The 14,221-nt window shown below is 52.2% G+C and overlaps 1 protein-coding gene across 2 annotated transcripts in view; it reads left to right on the top strand.

Annotated features, from left to right (window-relative positions):
• The window catches only part of TBX4 (T-box transcription factor 4), a 31,293-nt gene extending 17,294 nt beyond the window's left edge, over positions 1–13,999 (top strand). The window contains exons 6-9 of one of the 2 annotated variants that reach the window (XM_026517921.4): positions 7,732–7,884; positions 8,844–8,932; positions 9,056–9,291; positions 11,790–13,999. In XM_026517921.4, coding sequence (XP_026373706.2) covers positions 7,732–7,884; positions 8,844–8,932; positions 9,056–9,291; positions 11,790–12,406 — 1,095 coding nt within the window. In that variant the 3' untranslated portion in view covers positions 12,407–13,999. Of the gene's footprint in view, positions 1–7,731; positions 7,885–8,843; positions 8,933–9,055; positions 9,292–11,786 lie in introns of both variants that reach the window. The other variant, XM_026517920.4, reaches the window with a different exon arrangement.
• The last annotated feature ends 222 nt before the right edge of the window (positions 14,000–14,221 follow it).

The following is a 14,221-nucleotide window of genomic DNA, read 5'->3' as shown; positions in this document are numbered from 1 at the left end:
AGGGCCTGGGCTTGGCAGCTGGTGCTACAGACAGGAACAGGGACCCCTCAGACCACATGTCCCACAGGTTCCAGGACTGGGTTCTGCCTCGAAAACTCCTTGCAGTGTTTGCTGTGGTCCAGGAGGGCCCTCTGTTCCTTCCTGGGCGGGGGGTGGGGGGGTGGGGGTGGGGGTGGTTCAGGGTATGACCACTGATTTCTGGGAGTAAGCCCAAGGCCAGAGAATGGGCAGAAAGGATCAGGGGGGCTGGGCAGGACTGAGCTGCTGCCTTAGGGCTCCAATTCAGCTCCACTTCTGTTCTGCTGCCTAGAGAGGGGCAGGCCCCCCCTTGCCTCCTACTTGCACCCCCTCCCACCCCCGGCAGGGTCCTGGGCCAGGTAACCATGAAATGGTAATAGAAGCCGCTTCGGGAAATTGAGGAGGGCCTCACCGAGGTAGGACCTGCCTCCTGCTGCAGGACATAGAGATGGCTGGGTCTTACTTTTCTCCTGATCTGGAGGCAGGGAGGCCATGGCTGCAGGGGGGTGTGTCTGTGTGTCTGTGTGTCTGTGTGTGTGTCTGTGTGTGTGAGAAGAGAGACGGCCCTCACCACCTCTTATGTCCCAGGACCCCCAGATTGCTGACCTGGAAGACCAGCTTATGATTTCTGGCATAGTAAGTCTAACTGTTCCAGAGGCTGGGTTAGCTCCAGCCTGGGGGTGTGGGCTGCAGCTCTTTGGCCACCAAGTGGCACGTGCATTGTCCCCTTGGTGTGCTACTTCCTCCTCTGACCACAGGCCTCTTCACCCAGGTAGTTACTGCCGAGCCTTGGGGTCCAAGCTGTCCCTCTTCGGGGAGGCAGTTCAGGGTCCCCATTACACGCTCCCAGAGTGCCACGCACCTTTCTGTCCTAGTACTTACCACGGTTAGGATTGTATTTATTTAAAGATTTATTGATTTATTTTAGGGGGGAGAGGTGGAGGGAGAGGGAGAGAGAATCCTACGCAGACTCCGCAGTGAGCACAGAGCCTGCCTTGGGGCTCCATCCCATGACCCCGAGATCACAACCCAACCCACAGTCGGACGCTTAACCAAATACGCCACCCAGGCACCCCCACAATTTCATACTTATAAATGAAATTTGTTTTTGAATAGGTAATACAGTCCCATGTTTTAAAAATGAACCAATGAATAAATAAAAATGTCTGTAATGAACCATTTGTCTCCTGTGGGTCCCCATCCACCCAGTTTCTTCCAAGCCCAGCCACAGGCAACCACTGTCACTCGTTTCCTTTTGGCATTTCTTTTTGCATATACTAGCAGAATGCAGAATCTCAGTCCTTTCTTTTATACCACAAGGTAGCATACTATAAACGCTTTTGCCCCTGGCTTTGTAAACAGTGTAAAATGGTTATCACGCCCTTCATCTCCAGCTTCTTTGATTCCTTTCCTTACGGCCGCACAGAATTTCATGGCGCGGTTGTTCCCTTAATCACGTAGCCAGTCCTCACGGAAGAAGTGAAGATGCCTATTTTCGCTCTTTCAGTTAAACTGGTACATATGTCATTTTTCACCTGTGTCAAGCATCTGTGTGGCGAGTTGCTTGCTCAAAGGGTGTTTGGGTCTGGAGTTTGTGGTTTCGCCCTCCATGAGTTGTGCTGATGTGGGTTCCCGGCACCGCTGTAGCCTCCCCAGCACGCGGTGGAGACGTGTGGGCTTTTCCCAGTCTGACCGGAGAACTCTAGATAGCTGTAGTTTCCATTTGTATTTCCTTTATTCTGAGTGAAGGTAAACGTCTTTTTTCCTCTTCTGTGAACTGCTGTCCTTACCCTTTGCTCATTTTTCTCTCAGATTTTCGAGCACTTACCCATTCTAGGAGCGTGTATAAATGGGGAAGACTTAGCCCCTCTGTATGATAGGAATTGCTCGTATGTTTTCCCAGTTTGCCGTTTGCTTTGTGACTTTGCCTATAATGTTATTCCCACACAGAAGTTTTTGATTGACTGTATTGCTCTTTTCCTTATGGATTCTGGATTTTGAGTAGCTGAAAGCCCTTACCCACTCCTCACTTAGAAGGAAAAGTTCTTGTGTTTTCTTCTAGGATTTTATGGATTTATTTTTACATTTAAACCATTGATCCTTTTGGAATTTATTCTGGCATTCAACAGGAGGTGTGAATCCAACTTTTTTTTTTTTTTCTAAAGAGCTCTCCAGTTGTCCTCACACCAATAATTGACTGGTTCTCTTTCCCCCCTGGCTTCAGATGCCTTATTTCTCTAAACTAAATCCCCATATGAATTTGTGTCTATTCCTGTGCCAGTGCCTTTGCTGTTGAGACCATGATAGGTTTTAGTGTCTGGCAGGGTCGGTCCCCCATTGCTCTTCTTTTGCAGAGTTTTCTTGGCTCGTCTTATCTATTTTTTCATAGGAACTTTGGATCAGCATATAGTATTGAAAAAGACACTTATTTGTATTTCTATTACAAACCCTCGAAATTATAAATTGACTTAAGGAGGATGTATAGGAACGCCTTTCTCTTTGCTGATGCCTGCTTTTTGTCTTTCAAAAGTGTCTCCAACTTCTCTTCATCAGGATCTACACATTTTCGGTTAGGTATTTCATCTTGGTCATCACTATTATAAATGTAGTCTTGGGACGCCTGGGTGGCTCAGTCAGTCAAGCATCTGCCTTCGGCTCAGGTCATGATCCCAGGATCCTGGGATCGAGTCCCACATCAGGCCCCTTGCTCAGCGGAGAGCCTGCTTCTCCCTCTGCCTGCCGTTCCCCCTGCTTGTGCTCTCTCTCTCTGACAAATAAAAAAAAAAAAATCGTAAAACAAAAGAAGAAGATAGAAAGTTGATAAACTTTAAAAATTAATAAATAAATAAAAAGATAAATGTAGTCTTTGTTCCAGTACCTTTTCTCACTACTTACTTTTGCCTGGTTTTTGGATGACTGTGTGACTTCCCTGCTAGATTGGAAACCACGAGGTTTTAAATCACCATTGTACCCTAGTGCCTGGCACTGGGCCTGGCATAGTGGGTGCTGGTAACAGTAAGTGAATGACGGCACCCACTGACGGGGGTGGGATTTAGCCAGAGAAGTCATGTCCTCCGCCAGGGGCTGACCTTCCTCCAAAGCTTATGCTGTCAACTTGTCTGTGGGGACCCAGGGCTATTGATCTCCCTCTTTTCCTCTTTGTCTCCCACATTTGCTGCACCCTGTGTGTGCTGAGCCCTTGCAGGGTGCGTTGGGAGATACAGATGCCCCGTACAACTCCCGAGCAGGCCTGGTGCTCCCCAGCCAGGCACGCGTAAGAGCTCAGGCTCAGGAATTAGAGCCAGTTCGAGCTCCGCCTCCCACTGGCTGGCTGAAGTTGGGCAAATGCCTTCACCTCCCCGAGCCGCAGTCCCTCGTCTGTGCCGAATGCGCCCCCAAATAATGCCTACTTTATAGGGTTGTTGTAAAGAGTACTTATTCGACAGGCGTACGCTCCTCCGCACAGGGCCTGGCACATAGGCTACGCTCCGTAAACACTGCAGTGTCTGTGAGAGAAAGCAGAAAGCTTGCCGGGCCCCTGGGCTGCTGCCGGGGGAGTGAGGCCTGAGGCATATCTGGCCAAGGCCTCGGGAGTTGGCTGATGGGCGGCCTGACTCAGGTCTAGTTTGGATAGTCTTTCAGCCAATCACTTACCTTTCTGGGTCTCCGTTTTTTCCTCTTTTTGTGTAAACCGTAGATCCTGTCTCTGTCCTTACCTCTTTGCAGGACTGGAGAGGATAAGCAGGATGAAGGAGAAGGTAGTCTTAGAAAGTAAAATTCTGAGGCAGGGGAAGATCTGGTTTTAATCTATGACGAAATGGACATCAGTCACACTTGGGTGGCTAGCATCCAGATACACTGTGTTCTGTGATGGACGTTAGGGCCTGGTGAATCCTCGTCTCTGCAGTGTGGGGTTGACACTTTATTATTAATTTCTGAGCATGTTGTTGTGAGCAGGGTGTGCTCTCTGAGAGGCCATCTGGAATCTTCTCAGGATTCTGTCTCCAACCGGCTGTGGGTTCTTGGGCAAGTCATGTTCCCTCTACAAGCCTCCTGTTTCTCATCTGTAAATTAGGAGGTCGGACTTGAATGATTTCTGTGGTCTGCCTCTCCATGTCCTAATGTGCTGTGATTCTAATGCAGATCAAGCTGGACCTCATTGGCCAAGCACGCTAGGGCGATCTCCCGGGGAGATGGATCTCTGGCGCTATCACAGTTGTTAAAATAGAACAGGCTTCTGAATTGTAGCCAGAACATAATGAATCCCATTTCTGTAAAACAATGACGGGACCAGTCATGTAGTGGGGTTTTCTGACGTGGCTGGTCCATTTGGCCCAACATCCTCTGCCACAAACATAAATGTGAGACTCTGGCAAAAGAGATTAATGTGGCGCCTGAGGAACTTCCGAGTAAAGCCAGGTGTGAGTCACAGAGTTGGTTTCACATTCTCCTGGGCTGTTGGGGCTGAGGCGCCAGTTGAAATTTGCGTTGGTTCCATGACTGGGACTTTCTTCCAGACACCTGTCCAGCTTCCAGACTGTCCGTGTTAGGAGGGTGTTTGGGACCACTTCTTAGTCGAAGGCCTCCCTTTACAGATGGGGACCTGAATGACTGGAGGGAAATAGCTTGCTCAAGACTTGCAGCTGCTGAGCAGAGATCCACAGAAGCTTCTGGACCCTTCCTGACTTCTCTGTGTCTGGGATGCACCCCCTAGTGGCTCCTCCCTGCCCCTGCAGGTCTGGCACTTTCTCTCTTCCCAGGTTTCCCTGCCAGCCAGTCTGGGTCCCTCCCCTAGAAGGTGTGTTTGGCAATCTCTCCACCTCAGTCAATGGAGGACCTTGTCCGATAGGCCAAGGAGTTCGGCCTTTATTCCAAGGGGCAAAAGGAAACCATCAAAGGTGGCATTATGAATATAAGACATTTACTGAGCTCTAAATGCTGGCAGGAATGGGAGAGGAGAACTTGGGAGGAAAGAGGAGGAAATACAAAGGAAATGGATAATCTTCCTGGATGAACTGGAAGGTTCTAAGCAGTGGAGTGACCTGATCTGATGTGTAGCAGGTGAAAATGGAGATGGAGACAGGGAGGAGGTGGTCCCAAACCCAGAGAGAGATGAGGGGGCCTGAATCGGGGCTGGACAGTGGGAATGGGGCGGCTTTGATCTTGTGGATGGAGTCACGGGACTTGGCCGCTGACTGGACCTGGAAGTGAGGACCGTGAGGAGCAGGGAGTTGATGATACCGGGCTCTGGCCGGACCGATACAGCCCAGGACGCCCAGGTGGCAGAGGAGCACGTGGGTGCTGTGACCTGTCTGAAGGCATCCTTAGGGGACAGTCCCCCTCACTGCGTAGGTGCCTGCGTCTGCTTAGGTCTGTCAGTCCACCGTCTGTGTTCTCCCCGCCCTCAGAGAGCCGGAGTGGCCAGGGCCTGGTCCCGTGCGGGGGGCCGCAGCATGCCGGTGCTCACCGAGAGGTGGTCTGTGCGCAGGTTTAATCTCTTGTTTTGACCTGGAAAATGCCTTAGAGGCTACCTTGTCTCTAGCGAGCAAAGGAAGGTAGGAGAGGAAGGGACAGAATTTGCGGTCATGTCCCAGGTCTTCCCACTCCTGTAAGCCTGCCTTGCACTTACTAGTTCCTGTCTTGGGGTAAAGGAGCCCAGAGGTACAAAAGGAGTAAAAGATATGGCCCTTTCTCTTTTTCTTCTGAGGAGTTTACAGTTTAATTGAAGAGACAAGCAGAAACAGGAAACCACTAGGAAGCAACACAACAGCCAAGTAGACAATGTGTGGGGAGGAAGTTTCAGAATCAGGGGTTCACAACAGGACCCAGTGATCTGGGAAGGCTTCCTGGAAGAGTTGGGCCTTGAGATGATAACCCTAGAAGGTGAGAGATAAGGGGAAAGGAAGATCAAGGAAAGGGAACTGCATGTGAAAAGGCCCAGAGGTGGGAGGGACTCTGGGGACTTCTGGAGGCATCTAGGCCACCTCCCAGGTATTTAGTTTCCAGGTCTTCTGGGAACTTGTGTCCTTTGTGGGCTCCTGCAGCTGGGGGCAGTGCGGGGTGACAGAGTAACCTAAGGGGACTGGGAGGTGTTTCCCAACACTCATCCCCTCTCCCCAGCCTCCTGGAAACGGATGTCCATTGAGGCCTCCCAAGGCAGAACTTATGTCCACTCTGAGTTTGTTTATCTGGAAGGCTCCAAGTTGGGCAGTGGGTCCCCAGTTACAGGACATGGCTGGGGGTTCGGGGTGCCTGTACCTGCCCTGAGAGGGTCCAGAGATTTGTCTCTGGGGGCTGAGGGGGGCACAGCCCGTGCAGAGGGCAGAAAAGCTGGTTCCTGCTGGATGGGGTGACCCAGCCAAACCGAGGAGCCCAGGGAAGGCCAGAGGCCACGGCCCAGCTCCTGAGCCCCTTACTGTCAGCCACGCCTGCCCTCTGGGCTGTCTCTGTCCCCAGGCTGTGCTGAATGTGGCACCTTTTCCCAGACTAACGCTTCTGCCCTGGCTTGCCCTGGAAGAGCCTGGTTCCGGCCCTTCTTTTGGCACTCTGGTCACCCAGAGGTTTAATCTGGGAACTGGGAAGGGTGGGCTAGCCCAGGAAGGGGCACTCCTAGAAGGAAAGGAAGGAGAGAAAGGAGCTCAGAGAGTAATGGGGCCAGAGGGCCAGGCCAGCCTTGCCCAGCCAGGATAGGAGCCAAAGGGTTAACAAAAGCAGCAGTGCTGATAAAATGCCCCAAATTCCTGGTCCTGCCTCCAACGGAGAGGGCGTCTGGCAAATGTCAACGATAAAAAATACATTTTAACGGCACCTGATGCAGCCGCTACCGTGGGGCACGGCCGAATGGAGCAGGTTTGGGGCGGCAACTACTGTGTGTTTCTCCCAGGGCTCTGGGAACAAACGTCCTGGGCTCTTCTGGCCGGGTGTGGCGACGCCACCCCAACCCCAGGCACCCTCAAGGGCGCATAGGTGCGTGGGGCCTCTGGCCGTCTCTGGCATTATTTCTGGAACTTTGCTCTCTCTTCCCTTGCTACCTGGAACTCAAGCCCATGATGGAGCTTCCCTCTGGGCGGTGAGCAGCCTTGAGCAGGTCTGAGGGCAGGATGCGTCTGGGTCTCCCCGAGCCCCTTCAGCAGGCCTCTGCAAATGTGGAAACGGATGAAAAAGGTTGGAGCAGGACACTTTCCTCAGCTGCTCCCCCATGCTGCATACCCGCGCAGGCATCTCTAGGAAAGGCAGGTCACACGGCAGTGGGGGGAGGAGGAGAGGCAGGAGGGGAGCGGGAGCAGCAGGGTGAAGGCGCAGCTAGAGCGGGGAAACCCGAGGGAGGTTAGTTATGTATGAGGATCCTCTTTTACAAAAATATGAAAACCGAGGCTCAGAGAAGTCCAGTGACTTGCCCGAGGTCACACAGCGGGTCAATGACACCCTGGACCTTTGCCTACAGCTCAGAATTCCACCTGCTACGCTGTGCTGAGGTCTTGGGGCCAGGCATTGGTTCTGGAGCAGAAAGGCTGAGTAGGGACCATGGAGGCTGAGCTGGGACCCAGGGACCTGCTTCTTCGCTTGGGAGCATTAGCACCTTTCTGGCCTGTCGCACTATCAGGCCCTGGAACCTGGGCTTTTAGGAAAATGACAGCCAGCCCAAGGCCAGGTAACAGACCAGGGACAATAGGGTGGGGACCTGGAGCTCAGAAAGAGACTCTTCTCTTCCAGATCATCCTCAACTCCATGCACAAGTACCAGCCACGGCTGCACATCGTGAAGGCTGATGAGAACAATGCTTTCGGCTCCAAAAACACAGCCTTCTGCACCCATGTGTTCCCGGAGACTTCCTTCATCTCTGTGACCTCCTACCAGAATCACAAGGTACAGCCGCCCCCCAGCCCCCACCACTGACCCTGCCTGGCATTTCTGTGCCACCACAGAGAGACAGGAAAGGAAGCCCCCATGCTCGAGGTGGAGGGGCCTCGGACACCTGGACTGTCCCCCAGAGCAGTGAGAAAGCAAATGCTGAGCAGGAAGAGAGACCAGACCCCTAAATCTCTAGTGTGAATAACTATGGGGAGGGGACAAAGTTGGCAACCGTAAGAACCAAGAGTGTGGAGCTTGCCTCGTGGCTTGAGTGTTAGGCCATTTCTTTCTATAACCTTCTTTGCCCTGGTGGGATTCAAAGGTCAGATTCTGGGCCTGCCAGGAAAAAGGGAAAGAATGGGGAAAGGAGCCTCAGGGCACGGTCAGCTATGTGGGGGCCAGGAGACTGAGCGTGTCAGCTGGTGGCCAGAGGGGTCTATCTCCCACCCCGCCACAGCCCTTCCCCAGCCTGACGGCCCCCAAATAGCCTCCGGATCCCTGCATGGGCCACTCTCCCCTGTCTCTCTGCCTCTGCCCAGGCTGCCCTTCTCAGGGAGCTTGTCACATCGTGCAAGGGACTGGCCAGGTGGGCTGGGGGCGTGAGGAAGGGCCGTAGGCTGTGGCAGATTTCAGCCAGAAGAGTGACAGTCAGATTTGCATTGAGTACGGCCCCTCGGAAGCTGAGGTGGCTGATGCACTGGACAGGGTGACACAGGTGGGAAGCTGTTAGGGGCACGCAGGTAGCCCGGTGGGGCAGGAGAACAGGAGACAGAATCAGGAGGTCCGCAGGGAGTAGAATGGACGGAAGCCAGCAAGGAGCCAGCCGTGAATGGGGAGTGCAGGGTGGCCGAGGGCTGGGGTGTGCACCTTCCCAGGACCCTGCCAGGAGCTCAGAATGGTCTGGGACAGGGGAGGAGGGCCAGCAGCCAGCCCAGTCCTCTACCCCCGTGACTCTGTGTGTCCTCTCCTGACAGATCACACAGCTGAAAATTGAGAACAACCCTTTTGCCAAGGGATTCCGGGGCAGTGACGACAGTGACCTGCGTGTGGCCCGGCTGCAGAGGTGGGGCTGCCTGGCCCGGGGCGGGGCGGGGGCAGGGCTGGGGGTGGGGTGCAGACCCGGTAACCCTCAGAGTATCTTTACTCTCCTCCTGTCTCCCCGTCACTGCCCTCCCCACCTCTCCAGCAAAGAGTATCCTGTGATCTCCAAAAGCATCATGAGGCAGAGGCTCGTCTCCACCCAGCTCTCAGCCAAGCCCGACGTCAGCCCCCTGCACGGTGCCCACCAGGCGCTCCAGCACTACCAGTATGAGAATGGGGCTCACATGCAGTTTGCTGCGGCGGAGCCCCAGGACCTTCCCCTCAACGCCTTCCCGGCCCAGAGGGACTCCAGCCTCTTCTATCACTGCCTGAAAAGACGAGGTAGCTCTCTCCTAGTCTGGAAGCCCTAGAGGGTCAGACGTGCGGTAAAGCTCTTGCTACACTCCCCACCATACGTGCGAACATGCACGGTGCACACCTGTGTGGGCTCGCACGCACACACGCGCACACCTGGTTATCGTGTGGCCCGGAAGCTTAGCGGCCGTGGCCGGTCTTAGTGCCGGGATGTTGATTCTTTTTTTTTTTTTTTTTTTTTAAAGATTTTATTTATTTATGTGACAGAGAGACAGCCAGCGAGAGAGGGAACACAGCAGGGGGAGTGGGAGAGGAAGAAGCAGGCTCACAGCGGAAGAGCCTGATGTGGGACTCGATCCCGGAACGCCGGGATCACGCCCTGAGCCGAAGGCAGACGCTTTAACGACTGCGCCACCCAGGCGCCCCTGGGATGTTGATTCTTAATTGTAATGCAGCCTTCAGAATCCTCACAGACAGCTTATGGCCTTGGTGTCCCCAGGACCCCGGTTGCTACCCTTGCCCAGTGCCAGGGGCTCCTTACAGCCACTGCTTTCAGAGCCTTCGAGGGGTGGGCAGATCACACAAAGTCAGGTGGGCTTGGTCTTTAAGCCTGGGAGGAGGCCAAAGCCTCAGGGTCCAGAGGTGTGGGGATTGGGGCTGTCATTTATCAAAGCACCCTCAATCCTAAAGCAGGGGTGACCCAGAGTCATGAGAACAGGCTCCCCACCTCATCATACCAGGATCTGCAAAGGCGTCTTAAGAATGGAAATCAGCTATGTGGATGTAGATTGGGGGCCGGGAAGCCAGACAGAAGAACTGTTTTCTTTTTCTTTGAAGGAGAGGAGCCCTGAGCATCTATGCTCTGATACTGGGTCTGGTCTCAATTTCTCCATCTATAATATAGATGATTACTGTTTATACCAGAAGAACTCTCAGGGCCCCTTACATTCTCTTGGGAATGAGTTTGGGGACTTTTCCTTAGAATCCAGAATGTTCTTTCCACCTAGCTCCAAGGGAGCAGCTGGTAGAGCTCTGCGTACCCTCTGCTCCAGTCCTATTAGAACGAATGACCTAGAACAGGGGTCAGCAAACTGTGGCCCTTGATCCAAATCTGGACTGTTGTCTGGTTTCGTTTGGCCTGTGAGCCATAAAAAATGGTTTTACATTTTTTCAAGAGTTGAAAAAAAAAATCAAAGGATGGCTATTTCATGATATGTTAAATTACATGAATTTCAAATTTTAATATCCACAAATAAATTGTATTGGAGCACAGACACACCCATTTGTTTACCTGCTGTCTGTAGCCACTTTCATGTGACACCAGCAGGGTCAAATGGCTGCAAGATTCCGTTACGGTCCACAGAGCCTAAAATATTTACTATCTGGCCTTTTCCAGAGCAAGTTTGCTCACTCCTGACCTCGAGTGACTGGGCCACTTTCCAAGTCCAAGAGCTTCATGTTCTTGAGAGAAAGGAGGAATTTAGAGAGAAGATAGAGAGGAGGGATGAATGAGGGATAACGAGAGAGCTGGGTAAGAGAGAGGGCCAATTTCCTCCTCTTCAGGGGAGATGCTTCCAGAGGGGCGGAGGGGAGAGGTGAGTGCAGGTCCACTCACCCCCAGGCCACCCTGCCCTGCGTACACACACAGCTCCCAGAATGAACCCCTAGAGAAAACAGAGGAGGGAGGCCAAGTGAAGCCATTGGACGAGTGTCCTTCAGTTTGTTGAGTGGGCTGTTGCCAAGTTCTCAGGCCTGGGTCGTCCCTGAGTCCCCGGGGAGGATGTGCCACTCCAGACAGTCAAGCTCTCATGGTTGAGGACATCGAAAGACACACATATGTGGTTTGGGGCAGCTGATGACATCTTTCCCCAAAGAGAGTATCAGCTTAGCCTTAAAAGTCCAAGTCACCTTTTACTTATTATCAGCTCCATTTCTTAATTTTGTAAACACTGTTATGTTGGAATCTGCATAATAACAGTCTGCTGGGACTCCTTTGAACACATGCAGGGTTTGCTTCCTCTTCTAAAAGCAACAGGAACGTGCCTGCGAGTAGCTTTGGCTTGCTAAGGCCTTCCTGGGAGCTGAGGATTAAGGCAGAAACATTGTGGCTTTAATTTTCTGGCTAATTCAGACAGATGTGGCTTCTGGGCCTAGTTTGGCCTGGCAATTGCCTCCACTTTCCTTGGCCAGGGTGGGCCTCGCCTAAGAATGCCAGTGCACATTAAGGCCTCTTCCCATCCCCAAGAGTCAGGGTGGCAAAGGATGAAAGCTATACGCCGCCTGGCTAACCACATCACTCGGTGTCCACTGATGTGGTGTCCCCCGTGGCCTGTGAGCAGGGTCCATAATCTGACCACTTCTTGGCTGCTGCCACCTTTTAAAAGCTGTAGCTGGTGCCATGGCCACACGGGCAAGGGCAAGGCCTGAATGACAATGGCGGGCCGTCTCAGCATCCAAAAGGAGGGTTCCGGGCCCTGGGCTGGTGGAATATGGCTCTTCCTGAAGGTTTCCTTGTCTTCCAGCAGACAGTGCCCGCCATCTGGACTTACCCTGCAAGCGAGCCTATCTGGAAGCGCCCCCTGCCGTGGGAGAGGATCATTATTTCCGTTCTCCCCCTCCCTACGACCAACAGATGCTGAGCCCCTCCTATTGCAGTGAGGTGACCCCAAGAGAAGCCTGTATGTACTCAGGTTCGGGGCCCGAGATTGCCGGGGTGTCCGGGGTGGACGACTTGCCCCCACCCCCCCTGAGCTGTAACATGTGGACGTCGGTCTCCCCGTACACAAGCTACAGTGTTCAGACGATGGAGACTGTGCCTTACCAGTCCTTCCCCACGCACTTCACCGCCACCACTATGATGCCTCGGCTGCCCACTATCTCGGCGCAGAGCTCCCAGCCGCCGGGCAACACCCACTTCGGCGTCTATAATCAGCTCGCACAGTCTCAGGTCCGGGAGCGGGGGCCCACCGCCTCCTTCCCCAGGGAGCGCGGCCTCCCTGCCGTGTGCGAGAGGAAGCCTCCCTCTCCACACCTGAATGCTGCCAATGAGTTCCTCTACTCTCAGAGCTTCTCCCTGTCCCGGGAAGCTTCCTTACAGTATCATTCAGGAATGGGAACTGTAGACAACTGGACTGACGGATGACTCCCCTGTCTGTCGACAGCCCCAGGACCATGTTGATCCAGTGTTACCCTCTGTGGGTGGCCTGCGCTACCGAGAAACACAGGAAGGTACTTCAAAGGGTGGGGTGTCTGCGTGTGTGCCTGCGTGTATGTGTCCGTGTGTCTGTGTGTCCGTGCGTACGTTTGGAGAGCATCCACCTTCTGACATACAGCTGAGGCCATGACAAGGAAGAAAACCACAATTATCTAAGAAGTGATTTGGGCTGCAGGACCTGGGTCCGCTGTTATCTCACGTCTCTTGACAGGTGCATGGCTGGGACGGGAGTGGAGAGTTCATGTGAGTTATTTAGAGGTTTTGATAATATAATCTTTGATTTACTCAGGGGCCAGGTGGTGAGGTCTGTCTCATAGGGAAGGTTGGGGAAGACTCTCATTGCTGGGGTGGGAGGGCTCTGTGCACGTCTTTTGAGTTCCTGGCCTTCTGTTAGCAAGAAAAGCTGGAAATCTTGTCTGGGGAACAGGGGGCCCACTCTTTTGGCCTCTGGAGATTCTGTGAGACGACCCGAGACACGCGCTCCGCTAAGCCACAAAGCGCGCTCTGGGAGTGGAGCTGACGGCTCAGTCAGTGGTCTGGAAATCGATCCCTGGAGTCCCGAGGACTGAGGGATGACTTTCAGAGAAGGTCATGTGCTAAGTGCCACCTGATGGTATTAAAAAATTTTTTTTTCCTTCAAGAGGAGGGAAAATGCAGCCAATAGCATCTCTGTCATCATTCAGGTTTTCTTTTATGGTACAAAGCCCTTCCCCTGAGCCCCCGACATGCAGTTTCTCACTCTCTCTGGTGTACAAGACTCAGCCCCTCAGGCACCATCTGCATCTGAGGACTGGCAATTACGAAACACAATTCACCTGGCAAAGTCCCCAGAAGACCACATTGGAGCTGCTGCCAGGCAGAGCCTGTTCTGCTCCCAGAAAATCCTCGCCTCTGGAGCAAGAAAGCCCAACAGAAATAAAAACAAGAATTGAGAAAACATTCATTCCTTCCAGTAAATTCAGCCAGGGAGCTCAGAGAAGCAAGGATAATTCTCCATGAGGCGGATCGTGGAGTCCCCAGCCCAGCTCTTTAGTGTTGAACGTCACCAGACCATCCATGGGGCTGGTGTGAACTCTGTAATCAAATTTGGGAAATCACTAAACTCTTTGCATGCTGAATAGCTATTTATATATTATATAAATAAATCTTTCTCTCTCTCTCTCTCTCTCTCACAAATGCAGGCCGCATGTCAAATTCAGCTTTGCTTTTTACAAATGAATAAACTTAATAAAATGAACGCTGGAGGGGGTATTTGGAAAGACATCTATTTAAATTTTTATTACACATTTGATGTTAAAAACTAAGAATGGTTTAGATAAAACATATAAATAAATAATAAATATATAAATATAAATAAATAAATAAATAAATAAATAAATAAATATATATATAAACACACACACACCACAGATTAAACTTTATTAGAAGACACAATAGCCAACAGGGGATATGGAACTTCAAGTGTTTTGTTATATAGCGTGGACATTTTATTTTACATATCGGAACATAAAGCCATTTTACAACTGTGAAGTGTGTGGATGCTCTTTACTACTGACTTGTCATTTCTTGGCTCAGCAATGGTTCTCAGCCTCCCTTTTGCTGGTATTTTTTTTCTGTGCCTCTGAGCATTTATACCATGGAGCCTCTGACCCTCGAGTGAAGGAATTTAGAGCCAACAGAACAACTGTACCTCTGATCTTATGATATTCCCCAGATGACTCCAGGGCCCACAAAGACCCCAGA

The sequence above is a fragment of the Ursus arctos genome, unplaced genomic scaffold, assembly GCF_023065955.2.
Source record: "Ursus arctos isolate Adak ecotype North America unplaced genomic scaffold, UrsArc2.0 scaffold_24, whole genome shotgun sequence".
In the NCBI taxonomy this organism is placed as follows: domain Eukaryota; kingdom Metazoa; phylum Chordata; class Mammalia; order Carnivora; family Ursidae; genus Ursus; species Ursus arctos.
Note: the sequence above shows the minus strand (reverse complement) of the source record. Positions and strands in the feature narration are given on the sequence as shown.